Source organism: Corylus avellana, chromosome 10 (genome assembly GCF_965113065.1).
Source record: "Corylus avellana chromosome 10, dhCorAvel1.hap1.2, whole genome shotgun sequence".
Taxonomy (NCBI): domain Eukaryota; kingdom Viridiplantae; phylum Streptophyta; class Magnoliopsida; order Fagales; family Betulaceae; genus Corylus; species Corylus avellana.
The window spans coordinates 8,017,910-8,042,186 of NC_142499.1; the positions used below are offsets into that span (position 1 = coordinate 8,017,910).

At 37.7% G+C, this 24,277-nt stretch overlaps 1 protein-coding gene across 1 annotated transcript; it reads left to right on the forward strand.

Moving 5' to 3' along the window:
• Window positions 1-4,265: 4,265 nt before the first annotated feature.
• Window positions 4,266-20,351, forward strand: LOC132191857 (DNA gyrase subunit B, chloroplastic/mitochondrial). The gene is made up of 21 exons (XM_059606970.2): window positions 4,266-4,468; window positions 4,784-4,925; window positions 5,156-5,236; window positions 5,367-5,480; window positions 6,335-6,391; window positions 9,086-9,187; window positions 9,774-9,924; window positions 10,035-10,111; window positions 10,299-10,409; window positions 11,163-11,233; window positions 11,642-11,783; window positions 12,461-12,559; window positions 12,718-12,846; window positions 12,988-13,102; window positions 14,272-14,339; window positions 14,855-14,968; window positions 15,157-15,273; window positions 15,412-15,465; window positions 15,552-15,657; window positions 19,241-19,371; window positions 19,819-20,351. Exons 1-21 carry the CDS (start codon window positions 4,308-4,310, stop codon window positions 19,885-19,887), a joined length of 2,211 nt encoding a protein of 736 aa, XP_059462953.1. The 5' UTR covers window positions 4,266-4,307; the 3' UTR covers window positions 19,888-20,351.
• The last annotated feature ends 3,926 nt before the right edge of the window (window positions 20,352-24,277 follow it).

The window sequence follows — 24,277 nt, forward strand, 5'->3', positions numbered from 1 at the left end:
TTTCAAATATTAGTTTGAGGCTTTAAGCATTTAAAAATTGATCTTGGTTATTGTCCATTTGCAAAGATCTTTATAGTTAAAGGAGATTCAGCTGGTGGAAGTGTAAAACAAGGTCATGACATACGCTTTCAGGTAAATTATTCTTTAGTTGTTAGTTTGGCAATATTGATACCACTCAATTTTCAAGCACTTGTTCGAGCTTGTTAAGAACAATTGCATGGAAAGATGTAGACGGCGCTCACATCCGAACGTTATTGTTGACATTTTTCTTTAAATATCAGGTAGAGAATGGAGATAAGTTCCTACAAAATTTTTTGCTACGAAATAAGAAAGGAAAAAAAGAAAAGAATAACAACCTCTAAATGCTCAATGAATTCAATAAAGAAAAAAAAAAATGAACTTGATGTAGTGGTTCTTTCTTGTAGAGAGCCTAATTTGATGAAGGTTGCATATGTTTGCGTTCTTCCCATTTTCAAGGTTAGTTCTCGCTTCTCCGGAGGAATTTGTTACTCCCTCACTAGTCTTTTTCATGAGATTTTTCAAAATCCATACAATATTTTTGTCTCTAGATTTTCCTGGCAGTGCAATGACTTTTACAACTGGGGTGAAGAGGAGGACGTACTACAACCTGTGCATAAGCAGACAATTGGTAAGTTTGCAATTCTAATTTTGGCAGTAATTTGGTTCAACAATATTTAGACTAAAATATATTAAAATTACTAATAATGTACAAATATGAATCATGTCTTAGGCTACTGTTAGGCCGTTGTCACCGCTGAGGTATTGATAGCAGTAGTCAAGTTGAGTAATAGAGATTTAACTGCGGTGAAGCTATTCATTTAGGACTTTATTGATTGGTGTTGTGACCTTGAATATGCTTACGATTGTGAGTTGACTTTAAGATGGATCAGAGCATATGGAATAAAGATGGAGCATCACTACCCATTCATGTGGATAAAACAACAATACATTGTGAAGCCAGATGAGGAGGAATGTGTATCTCTTAAAGATGTTTGAAAATTGGATTGAGAGGACGAAACATTCCTTATGGAATCGGTGAAAGAAAAACCTATGATTGTAAAACTGTTTGTGTATAACAGTTTTGTACTACTGCACACGAGAGGACCTATCCAAAACTGTTGTACGTGAACAGTTTCATTAATACTGGTTTTTCTCTCACCAAGTCCATAATGAGTGATTTGTCCTCCAAATCCAATTTCCGAATATATCTCAAAGATATGCACTCCTACTCATCATTTGTCTTCACGATAGATTGTTGTTTTTTTCCCCATGAATGGGCAGTGACGCTTCATCCTTATGCCATATGCTCTGATCAATCTTAGAGCCAGCTCACAATTGTAGGCATATATCTTGGATGGGTCTTCAAGGTCAAAACACCCATTATTCAAGTCTTGAATGGATAGCGTTACCAAAGGTAATTCTCTATTCCTCAGCTTCATTGCGGCTGCCAATACCTCAATCGTGACAATAGCCCAACAGTAGCCTACGACATAATTTATATTTGTATATAATTAGAAATTTTAATGATAGTAAGTCCAAATTTTGTTGAACCAAATTACTGCAAAAATTAGAATTGCATACTTACCGGTTGCTTGCTTATGCATAGGTTGTAGTATGTCTTCCTCTTCTCTCCAATCATAAAAGTCATTGTGCTCCTAGGAAAATCTAGAAACATAGATTTGGTGCAGATTTTAAAAATTTCACAGAGGATAATGATGAGGGAATAATAATTTATCTGAAAAAGACGAGAACTAATTTTCAATCTTGTTTATTTTAAGATCATTGGGAGATTGTTGGAAATATGTAAAATATTGAAGTTAAACAGAAGAATAGTAGTACTAGTCTTTACTTGGTCATTGGAATGTCAACTTGTTTATTTAGTGGATCTTATGAGAAAGTCATTATAAATCTTTGTGTGGATGGTTGCTATATATATATATATATATATATATATATATATATATATATATATATATATATATATATATATGTGGTACCTCTCTCTTATGAGATGATGCAACGAGCTCTTGCCAATGTGAAATGCGTTCTTTTATCATTCTTTTAGGCATACTTGTGAATGTAAAATGTTGATGTGAATTTAAATATATTTAGTACATTTTTATTGGTCTGACGTGAACAAATGACAATGGGTTGGTCCAAATTGGTACATTTTTGTTCACAAATATAAAAAAAATGTGAGATTGAAATTTGTGGGGGCATTATTTATACTTACTGAGCATCCAAATTGACCACATTCCCATTAATCTCCATGCGTTCGGTTTATTTGATGGGAAAATGAAATTAAAAGATAGCTCCACCCAATAGCAATGAAGCATTGCCTTGAACCTCAAAAAACAGTATACAAGGCAGTTCCAGGGTTTTTGGAAGCCATGGAAGCCCTTGGAGCAAAGGTTGCAGTAGTCTTTTGAACACGTGTTGTGGAAATGTAAACCAAGGGAACCAATCAAAAATACCCATCTCTGAATTCAACCAAATCCAATCAAAACCATTAAAAATCCTCTCTTGCTAAATCAAGTTAGGGTCCTCTTAAGTCTCAAATCACTCATCTTTGATGTCAAACCAATATTCAGCCCAAAACCTTCCACACATCTTCAAACTATCTCCAAATATATTGATACCAATAGAATTGCAGTTAAAACATATTGTCATAGTGACTAATTAAGAAAACCAAAAATAGCAGAAAAAGGAAATGGTTGCCGAAAACTTTGCAATAGTGTTATTTTGCCTTTTGGAGGTAGCAGGACCACTCCTATAGGCCTTGGGACCACCCCCAGATTGGCCATGGGCGGTTCCAACCACTCCCTTCTTCTTCTTCTTCTTCTTCTTCTTCTTCTTTTTTATTTTTTATTAATTTATGTTTTTCAATTATATTAATATTACTCATTGCCATGTGTTAGTTTTTCATTGGGTTGACGTAGACTTCCGTCAATTTTTTTGACAAGTACTATATCCGTTTTAATCAATAAGTGAGATATCATCGGCAATACAAAAATGAAACCTAAGACTTGATTTGGTTTGCAGAATGACTGAATTAGTATTATATTAGAAAAATGAATGGTTATTATTGAAAATGTAGAAAGTTGAAATGAAATAATTATTCATATTTTTTAGTTTGAAAGCAATACAAATTTATAATTAGAATTTAACTAAAATTACTAAAAAACTCATATAATTTCTGACTTTCTCAAAACTCCAATTAAAAAAAAATAAAATAAAAAAACTGTGAGAATATGTGGATGACCAAAGTGAATATAGGGTTAAGTACTCTAAAACCCCCTGGGGTTTCACAACTTTATTTTTTTCTCCCCTGGGGTTTCATTTTTATCACAGGAGGTCCCTGTGGTTTTGATAAGTGACCAAATTAGTCCATCCGTTAGTTGACCGTTAAACTGACACGTGGACCAATCAGACGTCGACACGTGGCACATATATTAATTTTTTTTTAATTAAAAAAAATGTTTAAAAAAAAAAAAAAATGGGACGAAACAGGGGGTGGCTCGGCCACCCCCTTGGCAATTTGGGGGTGGCTCGGCCACCCCCTTGGGCTCCAAGGGGGTGGCCGAAACCACCCCCGGTACCCACTGGGGGTGGCCGAAACCACCCCCAATGGTGGTTGGGGGTGGTTTCGGCCACCCCCAAGGCTCCATGGGGGTGGTCGAGCCACCCCCAGTGGGTACCGGGGGTGGTTTCGGCCACCCCCTTGGAGCCCAAGGGGGTGGCCGAGCCAGGGGGTGGCTCGGCCACCCCCATCCGGCCAGATGGGGGTGGCCGAGCCACCCCCAAATTGCCAAGAGCCACCCCCTGTTTCGTCCCATTTTTTTTTTTTTTTTTTAATTTAAAAAAAAAACATTTTTTTAATTAAAAAAAAATTAATATATGTGCCACGTGTCGACATCTGATTGGTCCACGTGTCAGTCCGTACAGTCAACTAACGGTCAACTAACGGATGGACTAATTTGGTCACTTATCAAAACCACAGGGACCTCCTGTGATAAAAATGAAACCCTAGGGGGGAAAAAATAAAGTTATGAAACCCCAGGGACTAATTTAGTATTTAACCCTAAAAATAAATGTGATTTCTCTCTCTTTTTATTTTTTATTTTTATTTTTATTTTTTAATCACTTTAACCCTTTTTATTTTATCACGCTGTGACGGGCTTCCAAAAGGTAGAGGCCCAAAAGGGTTTGAATGGGGTTTAATCGTTGATTGTAAATACCGCAGCTCGAAGGCAGAAAAAGAAACGGAGAGAATTTTGATAGTCTAAATGGCGCTTCTTCTGAGGCCCTCTGCTCCTTATCATCTCTGCTCTCTCCGACTCCGCTTCATGGCGTCTCGCTTCCTGGCTTCTTCTTCTTCTTGTCCTCCTCTCTCTCCTTCGTCTTTCTCTTCCTCTCGTCCCTCCGTCTTCTTTTTCAAGCCCTCTAGGTATATATACTGCTCTTCGCTCCATCTCCCTCGCTCTTTCTCTTTGCGTGTCTGCCATTTGGTTTCCGGGAAAGCGTAGGAAAAGAAGGCTAGACTTGCCTAAATGTAGTTTTTTTTTAGTAGTTAAGTAACATTTTTTTTTTTTGGTTTTTTCGGCAACCCCATTTGCTTGTCTGCCCTTTGGTTCCCGGGAAAGCGTAGGATTGTGGATTTTGGGGGGTTTTTTTTCGTGCATTTTCTGGGAAACCAAATGGGGTTTTGGAAGTTTGAATGGTGATTTCATTTTTGTGAGAATCTGTGTGGTTGTTGTGACAGGAAAAATTTTCCGTTGAGAACGATTTCGAGTCGCTTTTTGACTCGAAATGCAGCGTCTCCGAGGGCTTTTATGTCGACGAGCACGGCCGAAGCTCTACAAGCGAGTGCGAGCTCAAAAGCTTACGGGTCTGATCAAATTCAGGTAATTTTAGTGGAAGCATTATGCACATGTGTTACTGTTATAGAAATTGTTGTTCTGAATGTTCTGTTATTATATCTGAAATTGATTATTTGAGAAAGACGCTTCTTGTTGTTGGAAATGGTTTTTGTATTATCAGCTTGTTGAGATAATTGTTTTCTGTTGGGGCTTTTAACTAGTTGCATTGACAAAGTGATGGTGTTGGGCTTATGCTGTTTGTCTGGTGAATTTAGGTACTGCAAGGGTTAGAACCTGTTAGGAAAAGGCCAGGGATGTATATTGGAAGCACCGGACCTCGTGGTTTGCACCATCTGGTATCTCCTTTTTCACTTTTTTTTTTTTTTTTTGTCGTGCTAATACTATTATTTTGCTGATTTCATGGGAGCAAAAAGGAAAAAAAGAGGAAAAAAAAATTTGGCATGCTCATTGGGTGCTTTCCTTTAGGTTTATGAAATATTAGATAATGCTGTGGATGAGGCTCAAGCGGGTTTTGCTTCAAAGATAGTTGTTGTTTTGCATGAAGATGATTCTGTTAGCATCACTGACGATGGTCGTGGGGTATGGTGTATCTCCTTGCTCACTTTTGTTTTGTTGTGTTTATACTATTATGTCTGTTAGCTTTTTCCCGATTCAATCTTGACAATTGATCAATATCAGTCTGAGCATTTGCTTTTAAGGTAACTAGTTTAGAACTAAGGTATGGAAACTTGTGGGCTATACTTGTTTTCTATGGAACTGTAATATTACCCAATCTTTGTAATCAACATGTTGAGAGTCTCTACACATTTCTCATTGCCAAATGCTGAGTTTGCTCCTTGATTTCCTGTGATGCTGTTGAAAATTTAGATAAATTCAGGTGAAAGTAGTTTGCATGAAAAAACTGTATTAAGGTTGGAATATTTTTGTAATGATGTGGCTTTTTATATGCAATGATATTTTTTAATGAATTCTTGATACATTTCAATGGTTGCAGAAATTGTGTAGTTTTGAGTATACTGTACTTATAGCTACAAACTTGATGAATGAAATGCATAGAACTATTATATTGCTCTCTCTTCAAGGACTCAAATGTGCCCCATAATGTTTTGACTAAGATATGGTTCCCTGCCATGTTTGTTGCTCTGACATATAAGTTTTGTTATTACCTTTTTAAAACTAAATTAGAATAAATTTTTAGTAGTAAACCTGAAAACTTTGGGGGCTTGGAGGCCATATTCCCTTGGGTCCCACTGTAAACCTATACCTGGTTTTGGATAATCTGCTGATTCTTGGCTTTCTCCAGATGATTTTACATTAAGAAATTTTTTGGCTTTTGAATAATCTGCTTGAGAGTTAAGAGTTAATTATGCTAGATTTTAATATGCTTTGCTACTGATTTCGCTTGCTTTCTTGGTCTGACTTGTACATTGCAGATTCCTACTGATTTGCATCCAGTCACAAAGAAATCTGCCTTGGAGACTGTGTTGACGGTATAATTGCATACATTTACAATTTTGATTTAGAACTTCTATTTTGACGTTAGCAAGGAATCTGCTTCACACCGACTAATTTCTGAGGGCTGTGCATAGATTCTTTTAAACTTCACACAGTTAAATGTCAATTGGGGATCTTTAAAAACTTAAATTACATATGTTACTGACTAAAATAATGCATGTGCTTTAATGGGGTGATGACAATGTAGTAATTGTGTCAATTTTCTAACATATTTGAGATGCCATTCTTTTTTATGTATTTATCTATTTTTGCGCTTGATATGATAACATATGATATTCAAGAACCTATTTTTTGTGACTGTGCCTGTGTGTTTCTTTGCTTTCTTAGATTGAAGGTGTTTTTTGTCACAACCTTCATCTCTATATAATGTTGCTGTCAAGCATCAGCCATTCATGTGATAATACAAAAAGCATTAAATGTAGACAATTTACAATGTATTAACTGTCTTGACCCATCATTTTACATATATAAAAAAACAATGTATTAACTACTATATATTTTTCTTTGACTTGTAGAATCAATGTGTTAAAATGGCATATGGCACATCCTTTGAGTTGAATTGTTGCTTTGTGGAATCTAGCCAAGTTCTTGAACTAAAGGATGAGAGTTTGCTATCATGACGCTAACTAATGTCACAAGTTCACCTTGATTTAGTTTTGGTCTGAACTGATTCTAACAAATGTTGTAGTGTTGAAACCTCTGAATCCATTTATTTATTTGTCTCACCACGCTTATGAAATACATGTGCTTGGTTTAGAGTAGTATTATAATTCCCAGGATTCCATTGGCTAGTTTCCTTCTTAACCCAGTGTTTTCCTTAGTTTCCTTTATTCCAATTTCCAGTCTTCTACACAATGCTAGCCAATTTTTAAAAATATTCACTTTCAAAGTTATTTATTTATGTATTTTTCTATTGCTCTTGCTCACTGTCTCTAATTTTTCACTAAAGGCTAATACACAAGAGCAGAACTTGTCACAAGGTTTCCTCCAATGATCGGAACATAAGCATTGTCGTTATTAAGGTGCTGAGAACTTGAAATAACCCTTCACAGAAGGTGAAGCAACCGCTCCCACCAACAACCAGACACCTTAACTTTGACCTCAACTCTCTACATTGCTGGAGCTCTCATCGGCTCTGGTAGAGACAAGGTTTAGAGTTCTGAAGAAGCCCCAATAATTAAAATTTATCGAGATCAGTAGATTAGGACTTTAGCCCTTAGGGTGCTTTGTCTCTTTATCTAGGTATTTTTGAGGTTATTTTATCTTAACTTCTGAAAGTGTGACAAGGCATAGAAGAGGGAGGCATTTAGGTCAGTGAGGCAGGGCAGTGAAGACAAGCTTTGTTGGACCCCTTCCAAGGGAGGATTGTTCGATGTTAGGTCAATTTATAATGTCCTTTTTCCCCATGATAGTACTCTTTTTCCTTGGAAGAGTATTTGGCAGAAGAAGGTTCTCTTGAAAGTGATGCTTTTTGCTTGGTCAGCCACTTTAGGGAAGATTTTCACTATGGATAACTTAAGGATGCATCATATAATAGTGGTAGATTGGTGTTGCAATTACAAAATGAGTGGGGAATCCGTTCATCACTTTTTACTCTATTGTGAGATTGCTAGTGCCTTTTGGAATAGTATTTTTAATCTTTTTGGGCTAGATTGGGTCATGTCTAGATGAGTGGTAGACCTCTCTGCCTATTGGAAAGGCCAGTTTGGTAGTCTTCATGGTGCAATGGTGGAGAAGATGGTTCCGTCTTGCCTAATGTAGTGTATTTGGAGAGAGAAATGATCGAAGTTTTAAAGATGTGAGAAGACACTGGTGGAGTTAAAGGCTTTTTTCTTCAATACCCTTTACCACCGGACGACTGCCTATGGTTGCTCTTGCTTTCATATTTCTAGTTTTTATGATTTCTTTATCTTTTTTCATTTTTTGGTTAGGTGTTTCTCTTGTATATTTCCTGTGTATTTGGGTTGTACCCTTGTGTTTTTTAATGAGTTTCAATTACTTATCAAAAATAGAAGTTAAAATTTTTCTCTATAAAAAAAGTAACTTAAAATTTAGGATGACCATTTATATATCGCTTAAATAAATGCAGATAGTCCTCCTCTAGTCATCTGAATGCCCGTGACCGTGATTAAGTTTAAAATACTTGATCTGGCTTCTCAAACTATGTTTTAGCTGATTGTTCAAGTAAATTGGACAATCTGAATCTTTCATTGCCCATGGAGCACCCATTTCCAATGCTTGTGCGTCATTATCTGATTTATTGGCATTATTTTGAATATGCACAAACACATAATTTTTCCCTTCCGTTACTTTTCTTCTACTAAACTTTCATAAGTAGATAAGAAGTTTATATGACCAACTACACATTTTTGATAGCCTTGGATTTTCTTCTCTTTGCTTCTGCAACTCTGAAAAGTTATCCTTCTATGTTGGGCTTTAAAGGAGTTGAATCAATGCAATGCATGTAGAGGAATGTATTTTGAATGACAGAACTATCATAGTTTTTGGTTCTTTAAATGTGTACTAGATTTTGGTTTTCAGCTCTGAAAATGAGTCCCTTGTATAATATAGGTCGACACTTGTGTGTTGTGAGCCATTTTTACTATGAATTATTATTTTTAACAATTCTGATTATGTAGTAAAATATGGATGTTTGTCAAATTTTGCAGGTTTTGCATGCGGGTGGCAAATTCGGTGGTTCCAGTAGTGGATATTCTGTGTCAGGTGGTTTGCATGGTGTGGGTTTATCTGTCGTTAATGCCTTGTCTGAGGTTTGTGTTGACTTCTCTTTTAACTTCTTTGAGCTGCCATATGATTTTTTAATATCCATGTTTGAGTCTTCATTTAAGATTTCTTGAGGACTGTTAATTTCCTCAGGCTATAGATCAAATTGTGAAATATCTTCTCTTTTTTCTTTCTTTCTTTCTTTCTTTTTTTTTTTTTTTTTTTTTTTCTCCCATCCAAAGGGATATATATATATTTTGGTGAAATTTACTATGTTGGTTTATCCTATTTGCTACATCCCATTGAAGTGGCTTAACTTTTAAAAAATGAATAAAGCTAATGATTTTTTTTTTTTTTTTTACATAATGATGGGTTTCAACTTTCATGTAATCTTGGATTGAACGCTGTAATGCATCTTGGAAAACTTCAGTAAAAGATGTTCAAACTAAAAGGGATGCAGATGGGAAAACATATTATAACATCTTGACATTTCCTCATGGTGATAATGAAGATTTAAGGAATTTTCCTTTTTATTGAGTTTTTATCACTTTTTATGTCTTGCTTTTTGTATATTTGAGGTTTTCAGCTCGGCTATTATTATCTAGAAGGCTCAGATGATGTCTTACTTCACAGGCACTGGAAGTTACCATTTGGCGTGATGGAATGGAGTACCAGCAAAGATACTCTCGCGGGAAGCCTGAGACAACTCTAACAAGTCAATTACTTCCACCTGAATTAAAAGATCGTCAAGGAACACACATCAGATTTTGGCCTGACAAAGAAGGTTTTCCTTAACCCTCCAAGCCCCATATGCATTTGATGGTCATCAAAAGATGATTTATACCAAATTATATAATTATAATTACAATGATTTATTCTGGATCTCTCATGCAGTATTCACTTCCGCTATTCAGTTTGACTACAACACAATAGCCGGAAGAATTAGGGAGCTAGCTTTTCTCAATCCTAAGGTAAAATCATAGTTTTTAATTAGGTGAATCTTTCCTCACATACGTTTACTTTTCTCTTCTAAAGTGGATTTTTAAGATTTATTCGTTGATCTTTTTGTTCTTCATGTGGTATGCTGCTGGTTCTATGAAGTTCCTCTGTTTCTCTGTACTTCACAGCTTACTTTCTCCTGTGGCTTGACCTTTGCAGCTCACTATCACTCTTAAAAAAGAAGATAATGATCCGGAGAAGAACCAGTATAATGAGTACTTCTATGCAGGGGGATTGGTTGAATATGTGACATGGCTAAATACTGATAAGGTATTCTTGACCTTTTACCACCTTCACTATTCTTGTAGTCTGCCCTTAGTTGTTGATATATTCCACTTCACCTAGGATTCCCATTGGTTGAGATCAGATTTGAACCTCTTGTGTATATATATACACAAGTCAGTTGAGATTGGATTTTTCCTACGATCCATAACATGCATAGAAGCATCTGTGTGTCTTTATATGACTACTTGCGTTACACATAGGCTTCCAAATGAGTGAAGCTCTTGTGTACATATATACACAAGTCAGTTGAGATTGGATTTTACCTATGATCCATATCATGCATAGAAGCATTTGTGTGTCTTTATATGACTACTTGTGTTGCACAGAGGCTTCCAAATGAGTGAAGCAGATGTGTTAGCATACCAGCACTCATGGATTATAGTAGACACTACCAAGTTTCAATTTCTATACTTGGCATCACTTAATCATGATTGACCATAATATACATTTATGTTAGCACCGACATAAAGATTCTATATTAGTAACATAATAGTAGGATTTGGGGTTTAAGGTTTAGTAAGCCTAAATGCTTGACCTGGCTCATCTTTAATGGGGCAGCTAGATACCTCTATGTCACAACTCACAAGGCCTGTGCTGAATAGAATAATCTGGTAAAAACATTTTTAGTTTCTTTTTCTTTACTTAAATGGTTTTTGAGATGTTTGAATATCTATGGGTTTCTTTTGGCATGTTCATCTTTTTTGTGAAGATGGTTTGACTGACGACTCTTTGATTTAGAAACCGCTTCATGACGTCGTGGGTTTCAGAGCAGAGAAAGATGGCATCACAATTGATGTAGCTCTCCAATGGTAAAGTATTGAATCTCCTATTCCTGCGCAATTCTAAGTCTTGCTATTCCTTCATCCAATAAGGAATAAAAACAATACAAATAGACCGAGAGAACAAAAACAAATTCTTTCTCGACCTTTTCTTTTTCTTTTGTTTGGGGGTGGGGGTTTAAAACAAGCTTCACCTCTTTATTTGTATAGTGATGGATCTGTATCTTTTTCTGTTGGTGCTTGAGTTGTTCTGTGAATTGGGATTAATATGCTGGACTTTAAATTATGGGCATGTATTATTTATCTCAATGACATCAATCTCCAAATACAAAGTTTATTGGGATAATATTATGCAAATTGTTGATAATCATTAATTCTGTTGAAGATCATTGCTTGTATTAATCTATGATATGATTCAGTTATTTTATTCTCTACTAGGTGTTCGGATGCATATTCAGACACAATGCTGGGATATGCAAATAGCATACGTACTGTTGATGGTGGGACCCATATAGATGGTACAAAGGCTTCTATAACGAAAACACTGAATAACCTTGGGAAGAAGTCAAAGATTATCAAGGTGCATCTTTTCTACCTTATTGTGAAGGGATTTTCACCATCCCTGCCAACAACCTTTGTGACTGTTTTCCATTTTTCCCCCTCCCATGTAGGGACCCCATCAACTATTGACCTGTTAAGGAGTTGAAAGACTAGAATCTCTTTTACTATTTGTTGGGTGAGACAGTTTGCCCGTGCCCTGAGATACATATTATTATGAAAAGGACTAGGGTAACAGATGAATTTACATATCTAGATGTATACTTGAAGGACTTTGTCAGGATATGTTTCCATTATGAACTTCTAAAGGTTTTCTCCTGTCCTCCATCTATAAAGTTTCTTAGGTGCTCTTCATCTATGACATGTAAAGAAATAGCAAGACACAAATTTTTGATGGCTCAGTTATAACCCTTGAACAAGTTACCAAATGATGTTGCTTGTATCATGCCAATGGCTCCCGGACCAGATTGCATCTCTCCCCATAATTGAGGGATGGAGGATTAGATCACAGGATCAGTCCTGTGTGGGTGTGAACTGTAGTTATATTGAAAAAGCTGTTCTTTTTGTTTCATTTAAGAAGTGCTCATTCTCCTAGGCAAGTTTCAGTAATATTGCATTTACAAGATTTACTGCCTTTCGTTGATTCAAGTGAGTAGCTGAAAATTTCAGTATTGTGAAGCATCTTCTGTTTTCATCCAGGATAAGGATCTTACTTTAAGTGGTGAACATGTAAGGGAGGGATTAACATGTGTTGTCTCGGTCAAGGTTCCAAATCCAGAGTTCGAAGGACAAACAAAGGTACTGGCTATTTTATAATTATCTAAACTGAGTAGTTATGTCTTTTGCTCATATGGTTGCTTTGAACACCTTGATGTCTGCACCATTCCTTTGTTTTTCTTTTCTTTTCCATAGTCACTGTTGTCTTACTTTAGTGGTTGTCTGTCTGTTGCCAAAAGACTAGGTTGGGAAATCCTGAGGTGCGAAAAGTGGTTGATCAATCCGTTCAAGAGTATCTTACCGAATTCTTGGAATTACATCCAGATGTACTTGATTCAGTCCTTTCTAAGTCTTTAAATGCTCTCAAGGTAGCGCTTTTGGGACACAAAAACATTACTTTGATTCAGTAGCTATCTTACTAATCAAAATGCTCTGTTACTCTGTGTATCTACCATTGATGTATCTTAAAATTCAGACCTTTTTCTCGTGTCTATTGTTTCCCTTATTAGGCAGCTCTGGCAGCAAAGAGAGCAAGGGAATTGGTGAGACAAAAGAGTGTATTACGATCATCATCACTTCCTGGAAAACTAGCTGATTGCTCATGCACTAATCCTGAAGAATCAGGTACATTTTGGTTTTTTTTCTTATGTAGAATTCAAGCTTCATGGTGGAAATCTATCTAATATTAATGATTCGAAGGTTGTGGTTAAGGATTTGTTTGAATTTATATTGCTCTATAATGCCTTACTTCCTCGTGATACCACTCTTTTCCCATGGAGGTGTATTTGGTGGAATAAAGCTTCTTTGAGAGTGACTTTCTTTACTTGCTATGGAATAATTTAAGAAAGCATCATATCATAGCGGTAGATTGGTGTTGCATGTCTAAGAATAGTAGAGAAACCATTGATCATATTTTGCTCCGTTGTGAGATAGCTAGTGACTTATTGAGCTCTATTTTTAGTCTTTTTGGAATAGAGTAGGTCATGCCTCAACGAGTAGTGGATCTCTTGGCTTGTTGAAGAGGGCTGTTTGGGAGAGATCATAGCTTAGCTGTGTGAAAAATGATTTTGTCTTAATGTGTTGTATTTGAAAAAAAAAATGCAATAATCAGAGTTTTGAAGATTATGAGACGACAGTGGCAGAATTAAAGACCTTTTTGTCAAAACCCTTTACCATTGGTTGGCTGCCTATTAACTGTATTCATATTTCCAGTGTCTAGATTTTCTTGATCTTTTACATTTTGATCAGGTAATGAGTAAAGAAGTTCAAGATCTTAAAAAGATTGTAAACTTATTTGGGGAGTTATATGGTTAAGCTGTATATTTTGTTACTGTATGTGTAAAATTCAAAATGCATTGAACCATAGTATGCAACTGTACTAAATTTAGTTTATACGAGCAAGATTTATATCCTGTTATTGCTTATAATTATCATAGTCCAGTTTGCCATTTCTCATTATTGAGTTCATTTCTTGTTGGAATTCATTTTGCTTACCTTTTTCGTAGTCAAGTATAGTGCATTTTTTGGAGTTTCCTATAATTGTGCCACGTCTTTGATAACAAGAAATTACTCGAAAATTTTTCATTGGTCTGGTTGGTATCAGAAATCCAATTTGCTGTATTTATAAATGAGAGTGATGTTTGTAATGGTTGAATGATAAGTTGATAACCAAAACATACAATTAGATTTCTGTAGTCTCTTTTGGCCTCAATATTTGACTAAGGCATAAGGAATAATTTTCACATATTAGTTTGAGCATTTAAAAATTGATCTTGGTTATTGTACCTTTGCAGAGATCTTTATAGTTGAAGGAGATTCAGCTGGCGGAAGTGCAAAACAAGGTCGTGACAGGCGCTTTCAGGTAAAGATTTTCTTCTTTAGTTGTTAATTTGACAATATTGATACCTCTCAATCTTCAAGCACTTGTTCAAGCTTGTTAAGAACAATTGCATGGAAAGTTTGTATTCTTTCCCTTGGAAAGAACTTGACAAGAATTTCACAATTAACAGCATTGTCTGTTCCTCACTATAGAATACTCTTACAGAAGTAAAGATTAGGTAAAAGAAAATTTCCTATAGATTTCACTTTGATAGCATCTCTTTTAAGGAAAGCCGCCAAAAGAAAATGGTTATAGTGGAAGCAGACATTAATCTTCTGGAGAGCAAGTGTTTCTATTCCTCCTTAGTTTTGCCTGCCAATACAGCTTCTCTACCACTACATTGCCACCTTCACCATCTATAGCGCCACTAACAGTACCGATTTTTGGCATATAGCACTACCATAATCATTGCCCTCTGTCCTGCAGGGCGGGGGGTGTTTTGGGTTGCATCTTCGTATTATTTTCTTTGTAATGATATCACAAAAACGTTGGTGCAGGCTATTCTTCCTCTGAGGGGTAAGATTTTGAACATTGAAAGAAAGGATGAGGCAGCTATGTACAAAAACGAAGAGATTCAAAATCTCATTCTTGGTCTTGGACTTGGAGTAAAGGTTAATCTTTTCTTTTGTTATTCACATCTTTCTTTCCTCCTCTACTAACCAAAATCTGGAAAAGAAGAGAATTTTCTTTTCTTTTCCTTGATTTGAGGATGAACTAGTGTTTAAGGAAAGAAAAAAAAAAAACAAAAAGAGGTGAACTGCTTAGCCATGCATCATGTACATAGTTTTGTTTGTTTCAGGGGGAGGACTTTAAAAAGGAAGCTCTACGATATCATAAGATTATAATCTTAACAGATGCTGATGTAGACGGTGCTCACATCCGAACGTTGCTGTTGACATTTTTCTTTAGATATCAGGTAGAGAATGGAGATAAGTTCCTGCAAAATTTATTGCTACGAAATAGGAAATGGAAAAAGAAAAGAATAACAACCTCCAAATGCTCAGTGAATTCAATAAAAAAATTATGAACTTGATGCAGTGGTTCTTGCTTGCAGAGAGCCTTATTTGATGAAGGTTGCATATATGTTGGTGTTCCACCCCTTTTCAAGGTTTGCCTTAAACTATGATGAAGCCAGAGAGGATCTATTTTGATTCAGCAAGTTAAACTTCTGTAATCTTTTGGTGAAATCTGCAGGTTGAAAGAGGAAAGCAAGTGCACTACTGCTATGATGATGCTGAACTTAGAAAGCTTCAGAGGTCTTTCCCTTCAAATGCATCATACAATATTCAGAGGTTCAAAGGTAAGATAAACACCATACTTTCTATGGTGATGAATGCATTGGGAGGGCACATATGTGCTAATCAGTAGTGTTTGTTAGTGTATATGATCCGTTATTACCTTTCAACTTGAAATGTGCTCAAATTTGACATAAAGTGCTTTTCTAATTACCTATCATTTTTACAATTGCTAGAATTTAATATTTGCCTCCATCTGCTCGACTTCAGTATATATATGCTCCACATTTGATGTCTCGGGCTTCTGAGTCACCACATTAACTATTAAGTGCTCTCTTCTTACTACGGGGACCGGCTTCCTTTCCATCATCATCATCATTATTCTCTCGCGTTTCCGAGAGCCTGCATGCTCTCAGCGGAGGCGCGTGCAGGCGCATTTCCACTAGTCTGTTCTTGAAGTGTGGGATGCGCTTGGTTTGGTTTGGATGGAGCGACGATTTACTGTGGAAGCTAAACCGTTCTCCTTTTCGGCGAACGCAGGTAAGTTTGAGCTGTGTTTGGAGGAAAGGAGAAAAAGGGTTCGTTGGATCGTTAGATCTGAGTCTCCAGTGCTTGGATTGGCTGGCGGACGCGGTTGAAGTGGCATTACGATCTCCAGGGAAGAAGGAGTTCGCCAAATCCTATAGGGAGATGGGGAAGGCCTTGAAGGTCCATAAGGGTTTCAATAAGGCGGGGCTGTTTCTTAGTGGCTGCTGTACTTGCTGAGGGTGTTCGGAGAGGAGGGATTTGTTTCCCTGAGGGTCGTGAAGGAGGGGGTTGGCGTCGCATCATGGGTGAGTTGCGGAAGATCTTGGTTTTCCTTGCTGCAGAGGAGAGGCCGTCGGTCTATGATGTTTACTCCAGGGGGGGTGTCTTGTGTTCAGATCGTTCTTACGCAGCTGTGGCCTCCTCGAAGTCGGGTAGTTCGAAACAGCAGCCGCTGTCTGATTGCCATTTGGACTTGTTCCCTGTGGCGTCTTGGTCCAAGCTGGTTGGCAGTGGGGAGGTGAGTTCGCTGGTGAATTGTTTTGAGTTTGAGATGGGCGGAGGTGGTCGTTCTAGTCCAATCTGCGACGGAGGGCGATATGGTCTTGGGGGTGGCAACTTTCCTTGGACAAAGGGCGCTAGGGTTTCTCGTCTCTAGAAGAAGCTTCTTGAGAGGCTTGGGTCGGTCCTGGACTGGGTTTGTTCCAAGATGGGCCTGAAGCCCAAACTTCTTTTTGGGTTTAGGTTGAGGGCTGGTTGCAAGTCCGCTTCTGGGCCTTGTGTGAAGCCTTGCACTGGGCTGTCGGGTTCTGTTGTGAGTCTTGGGTCAGCCCACCCGGAGCCTTTTTTAGGGGATTTGGAGCCACCATCTAGGTCTTCTTCAAGTCAGATTGTTGAGTCTTTGCCGGCGAGTTCTCTTGGGTTGGTTTCTGGGTATGCAGCGCCGACTGGTTCTGGGTCTACAACGCCGATGTCTTCTCCGGCGATTCCTTCATCTTCAGAGGTTCTTCCTGGGTCTGCATCTTCTCCGGTGGGTTCTCTAAGCATGGAGAGTGCGGACCCAGGGCAAATGGAGGTTGCAGTGGATTTTGTTTCCCCAGCGATGGAGGAAGCCTCTGTTAAGACCGATCGGAAACCCTCTCCGGCAAAAGGTCTGCTTCGGCGAGGTTTTTTGGGTCGAGATCTGTGACTCCTCTAAGGTGAAGAGTCGACGGTGAAGGAGGTGTCCTCGTCTACCCTGGTTGGTTTAGAATCTAGATCGGAACCAGCTTTTGCTTTGGCTCAACCTCCTGATTCTAGTCTCTGTTTGGTTCTCGGTTTGAATTCCTTGTCAGCATTGGAGTTTCTGAAGACTACTGGGATTGAATAGGTACATTTAGTGGAAACCTCTGTCCTTTCACGTTCTTTTTCTTTGATACCGGTGGCTGCCCATTTGTTAGAGGCGCTAGCTTTGGGAGATAGATTACACTCAATTTCTAGGTTATCGGAAAATGGGACTCCCATAGTTCTTGACAAGCAGATGTTAAGCTACTATCGGAGAGCTAAGAAAGAACGAGGAAGCCGGGTGAATGATTCTCTGCTTCTTGAGATGGTGGAAACCCTTAGTGCTCCGCTGGTACAATATCATTCCGACCCAGTCGCTGGGTTCGCTGGGTTTGCTACTTACAATGCTCAAGCAAAGCCTATTCCTAAGAACACTAATCCGATGAGGGGCATAAGTCTGAAGGAGAAAGGGAATTTTGTTCCGGAAGTGGAGGTTGCACAGCCTAGGACCAAAGGCACTTCTGACACCATAACTGTTGAAAATAGTTTAACCAAACCCCAAAAGTGGCTGATTGAGTGGATGAGGGCAAGTGTAAAGGACGATGATCCGCATATGGCGAGCTTGAAGGTCATGGTGGAGGATTTTCGTCGGGCAAATAAGGTAGCACGCAATGGGAAGCTATCCCCCGATCCTCCTAATCAGGGGCTGGATGGCAATGAAGAGGATGATCGGAAGTTGGTGTTGCTGAATGAGGTGAAAGAGAATTTCCTTCGGGAAATAAAGGTCGTGCAGCCTAGGGCTAAGGGCAAGAGAGAGCTGTTAAATTTAAAAAGCTCTATTAATTACGGCATTGCTAGCGCGTCTCCTCGGAGAAGGAAGGGCAAGACTCTTAGGATGTAACGATTCATGTGGGTTTTGAGGGCTTTGGGCTTCTTTGGGTATCTGTTTTTGAGGGTTTTTGGGTGGGTTTGTTGGGGTTCTTTTGTGGGTGAGCTTCGGCTTTCTCTTTTCTTTTTCTAGTTAGGCGTTTCGCTTGTATACTTCCAGTGTACGTAGGGGCGCCTTACGCTTTTAATAAAACTTCTTATTACTTATCAAAAAAAAAAAAAGTGCTATCTTCTTCTATCTCAGCATCAAGCATAGATTCTCAAATGTAATTCATCCTCCATTTCATTGAAAGGAAACTAAGCTCTTTGAAAATGAGTGTGCTAGTGATGATGGTTATGTATTATATGATGGTTGTGATTTTTGGAATGCTGTCAGGATGGTAATGTAAGGGAGCTGCTTTTCTTCAATGTGAAAGATATGTAGTATGTGTTATAAAAAAAGGTGGTATATACTATATGTTATCAATGAAGTATCGAACTTTTTGTGCTGAAAACATAGTTGCTTTCGGAATTCTATCAAATATCAGCTTTTGTGTAGCACACAGTCTTCCATCTCCAATTGCTTTCATCCCTGCTCAACTTCTAGAATCCATTTGTAACTTACATTGGTCATGAATTATGTCAATAGTACTTCAGTGAAATAACTAGCTGTTACACAATGTTATTGCTGTTGATGGAATTCGCTCCTAAATGCAAAATACAGTATGGATCATGTTATGGTTATGCTCTGATATCTCTACAATCTGATTGTGATAAACCCAGATTTTGATGTTTATATGAGTTTGCAAAGTTTGAGTCCTCTTTTGTAGCATGCACTGTGCTCTGGTGAATCCAATGGGTGACAAAGTTTCTATTTTCTGGCTTCCCATAGCCTAACCTTTCTGTAGGCAGAGCTAACTATTTTGTTATATTCCTATGCATCATGCTTTCTCTTTTGAGGTATATGTAACATGATAGTATGGGTGCAATCAGGCCTGGGAGAGATGATGCCATTACAATTATGGGAAACAACAATGGATCCAGAGCAAAGGCTGCTAAAGCAATTAGTTGTTGAAGATGCTGCTGAAGCAAATGTTGTCTTTTCCTCCCTTATGGGTTCTCGGGTAAGTAGATCATGCATATTAGTGCACTTTTTTTTTTTTTGATAAGTAAAGAGAAATTAAAAAGTTAGTGCGCTTTAGATGTACCTTATGATAAGGTGAAGCTATCTAACTGTTTATGATCTTTTGAGGAAGCCCTGAGTGAAATGGCTTGCTGCTGCTGATTTTTATTATTTGTTTAGATTAAATTGAGTGAAATGGCTTGCTCTCTCTGAAATATTAGAAACTGAAAAGATAGTTCTGTCAACTAATGCACAAATAATAAGAGGATGTGTTTGATAAAATGTCATGAATTTTTATTTTGTTATCACCTTTATACAGATGCAATGCCAGATGTAACTTGCAGTGCTTCTGCATGTCACTCTTTCCTCCCAAATCATCAATTTTGATATTCCAGAATCCCCGCCTTGTGTTTTCGCAGAAGCTAATGGTTGTTACTTGTGTCTTCAGGTGGATTTTAGGAAGGAACTCATACAGAAATCTGCAAGCATGATTAACCTTGACCAGTTAGATATTTAACGGTGCCAAAATGCCGAGTGATTAAGTGAAAACTTGATTACAGTTATACAGTGGTAACGCTGAGGCTTCATCGGTGTATCTTCCGATTCATTGTGATTGACATCATTTACAAAGGCGTCCAATTTTCCTGATCATTGGGCTAAAATGTGTGGAATTGCTCCCCTTTTGGGTGTGGGGGGAAGATTTAGGTTAGGCAGATAGATGGAGATTTTGCGCTATGTACAAATACTGTTTCTTCACATGCTATTACAGGAATTGCACCCTGCTTGCTGATTGTTGTGTACTTTTGGCTGTTCAAGAATTTCATGAAAAAAAAATGCCATAGCTCAATGTATATCATTTATGTATTATTCTGGGAAAATTGACTGAATCCCTTGTTTAGGTTTAACCCTACACAGTGACCAATTGAATTTCCACCATGATATAAATATCAGAACCTTCATGAAGGTTCTGATTTACAAGTAGTGATTATTTTTGGATTACCTTTTTCCCTTATGATCTATCACTTCATTTGCAATGCCCCTCTGAACTAAAAAAAAAAAAAAAAAACAAATTGCAATGTTCCTTATAGACTATTTGCCTCTTTTGCTTATCCCTCTGTTAGAATATTTCGTTAAATTTGATGGAAAATGGATCACTTGCAATGCATGTGACCCAAAATGACCATGACACCCTTATTAAACTAAAAAAATAGCAATTATTTTCGTCTTAATTTAAGAGCATTTTAGTATTTCATGCATCTCAATGAGGGTATTTGATATTTTCACACATCTCACTAGGGTATAATTGACATTTTATGCGTTTGCCAGTTGACTAAGAGTTAACAGAAACACTAGTGGCAAAGGGTCCAGTAAAAGGGGCAAATGGTTTTAGAGCATCATCAATAATTTCAGTCAAATTTTAGCTAAAATATCTATTTTTGTTATTTTATTTAATTACTTTTTATAAGCACTAAATATCAAGCTCTTTAAATAATTTTCTATTTTAATTAAATATTATTTTTTATTGACAACAGTGAAAGTAATAAAATAATGAATGGCTAAAAAAATTTAGCATCAAATATGGAGAGATTTTGACGAGAAATAATTTGGAGAAAGGATGGGGAGCTCTGATAAATGGTTACTTTTTAGAAAGGAAAAATATAATTTAGCCCCCTAAGTTATTAGTTATTTTCATTTTAACTCTCTAATGTTCAAAAAGTTATAAAATAGTCCTCCAAATTACTAAACAGTTACAATTTGCTTATCCCGTTAGTCATTACTATCAAATAGGATGAAAAATTCAAAACTACATCATTTTGGCAAGATTAAATTACTAAAATGCCCCTTTGGAAAAAAAAAAAAAAAAAATCCTACTAGAACAAGCAAGTTGAAATTAGGGTTTCTTAAACTTACCAAAACGGCGTCAGGAATTAAAAGAAAAATCCCCTACCCCACACGGATCAGGATCCCCGACAATCTCTCCAAAATTGTCCATCAGCTTTTTCTCAAATCCTGGTCATCCAATGTTATCCAACAGTCATAATTTCGCCACATGTCCTAACTAAAAATAAATATATAAAATATTAAAATTAAAAATTAAAAACATTGGGGTGGGGCTGGCCGGCCACCCCAATTAAGCCATGGGGGTGACGGAAGCCATCCCCAGGGGCCGGTTGGGGGTGGCCGAATCCACCCCCATGGGCCATGGGGGTGGCCGAACCACCCCCGAAGGCCACAAGGGTGGCTTGGCCACCCCCAACCGGCCTCTAGGGGTGCCGAGCCACCCCTAAGGCCATGAGGTGGCTTCGGCCGCCCCCAACTGGTACCTGGGGGTGGCCGAAGCCACCCCCGTGGCCATAGGAGGTGGTTCGGCCACCTCCCATGGCCAAAACCCAAAAATTTTAGGTTTTGGCCATTATTTCCTCATCCTCCTATTCATCCTCATTATTTCCTTTTTCCACATAATAATCATCAGTAGCGATTCTCCCCTCCATTTCTTCATTCTCATTATCAACTTTCTCTTCTTTACAGCCATGCCAATTTCCAAGAGAAGGCAGAATTTTCCGGTGCAGAATATCCTTATCCTCCTCCTCCTTCTCCTTGTGAAAATTTGTTTCTTTACAGAGAAACCAATTTACCAAAGAATGCTGGAGTCTCCGCTGATCCTCAAACTCATTCCCATTATCAATTTTTTCTTCTCTCACGGCCACATTTTCAAGAACAAGATCATTGGGGTCTTGCTGAGCAATTCCGCACCACTTCTGATAATCAGCTAGCAATTCAGCATCCATCTCTTTCGGTATCTCCTCCACTTCTCCTTTCTTAAAAAAATTGCAGGTTGTCGTGAGCTTGAGGGAGAAGGGCTGCTGGGAAGAAGACGTCTGCGTGGGGTTGGGGGCTTTTCGTGGGTCACCAGCGTGGGGTAGGGATTTTTCTTTTAATTCCTAACACAACGGCGCCGTTTTTCTTACTTGTTTTAATAGGATTTTTTTTTTTTTTTTCCAAAGGGGCATTTTAGTAACTTACCCTTACCAAAACGACGTAGTTTTGAATTTTTCATCCTATTTGACGGTAGTGACTAACGGAGGGGCTAAATTGCAACTGTTTGGTAGTTTGAGAGGCTATTTTATCACTTTTTAAACATTAGAGAGCTAAAATAAAAATAACTGATAGTTTGGAAGGCTAAATTATATTTTTCTCCTTTTAGAATCTTCTCTAAATTTTGGCTAAATATACATTTTAAAGAGCTCATTGGTGATGCTCTTAGGGGATGTTACAACTTTTTTTTAGGATGAGATGGCATTGCAAATGGAGTGAAAGTTCACATGGCTAAGAGCCTGTTTGAGATTGTGTTTGAGGATCTTAAAAGTGCTTTTAACACTCAAAAAGCCATTTTGAAGAAAAAAATATTCGTTTGGTAAACAAAAATTAAAAGCGCTTTTAAGAGTCCAAAAAGCTTAAAAATTGTCAAAACGCACTTTTGGCAAGCTTTTGCCCAAAAGCTCTTTTTGACTTAAAATCTCTATTTCTCAAACACAATCTCAAACATACTCTAAGGCTCCGTTTACTTCGACGTAAAATGGTTTCCTTCGTAAAATATTTTCAGGGAAGTCATTTTCCTTGAAAATATTTTCCGTCGAAAACATTTTACGGCGTTTACTTTGCACACGGAAAATAATTTTTTTTTAATATTTTTTTTATATATATATTTTTCCAATAAGGTCTCCGCCGGGACTTGCACGGGACTTGTTCGAGACTTCGCAGGGACCTGCCCGGGACCCCGCCAGAACTTAACCGGGTCTTGTCCGGAATTTAACCGGGACTTGACCGGGACCCGCCCGGGACCTGCTCGGGCCCAAGACCCGCACGGGACCTAACCAGGAGGGTCCTGGTTAGGTCCAATGCGGGTCCCAGGCAAGTCTCGGGCGGGTCCCGGGCAGGTCCCGGGCGGGTCTCGGTCAAGTCCTGGGTGGGTCCCTGTTAGGTCCTGGGCGGGTCCCGGTCAAGTCCTGGGCTGGTCTGGGGCATGTCCTAGGCGGGTCCCGGTCAAGTCTCGGGCAGGTCCTGGGCAGGTCACAGTCAAGTCCCGGGCAGGTCTCGGTCAAGTCCCAACGAGGTTCTGGGTGGCTCTTAGCAAGGTCCATCGATTTAAGAATGAGATGCTCATAATCGGAAAATTGTTTACGGTTTTCAAAATCGTAAACCATTTTCCGAAAATTAAAGAAGAATTTTCAGTCAAAAGGAAAATATTTTCCGTTGACCACTATTTTACGTCGAAGTAAACATCGTAAAATACAGAAATCATTTTCTGAAAATCATTTTACGTCGAAGTAAACAGAGCCCAAGTATAATTTTTCCTATCTTAAATACTTCTAAACGTCAAAAATCAGTAATAATAATTTTTTTAAAAAAAAATTTAAAAAAAAATAATTCAATAGCAACATTCATGAGTAATTTATCATCTTTCAATGAGAAATGCTACAAGTCTTTTCTGTGTTAATTTTGTGTCCCTTCAAGAATGATGAGACTCATAAAATCACTATTGACCTTATGATTGATATTATTAAATTTTGATCAAATTATGATTTTAAAAGTTACCTCATTTTTTTGTAATGTAAAACATATATATAACTATATTGCAAAAAATTAAAAGTTCGATATTTAAAATTAAAAGTATTTGAACATTATGGATAGTATCAAAATGCGTTGAAGTTGAAGAAAATTTTGTGAAGTTTTTCTTTCTTATTATTATTATTATTATAATTATTATTATTATTTCACCTCTAATTGTAGTTGTAGTATACGTTAACTTAGGGTCCTACCCGTTGTGGTAATATAGTGGTAGACTTAGGTCAGCATGACAGCATGGAAAATAGGATATCCCATTAAAATATCCGAATCCTCTTGAA

Bases quoted from the DNA above. Each gene is read 5' to 3' on its own strand.
- LOC132191857 (XM_059606970.2), top strand. From the start codon at position 4,308: ATGGCGCTTCTTCTGAGGCCCTCTGCTCCTTATCATCTCTGCTCTCTC. The intron at 14,969-15,156 runs GTTAATCTTTTC...TGTTTGTTTCAG, and splicing joins GTCTTGGACTTGGAGTAAAG to GGGGAGGACTTTAAAAAGGA. The intron at 15,658-19,240 runs GTAAGATAAACA...GGGTGCAATCAG, and splicing joins CAATATTCAGAGGTTCAAAG to GCCTGGGAGAGATGATGCCA.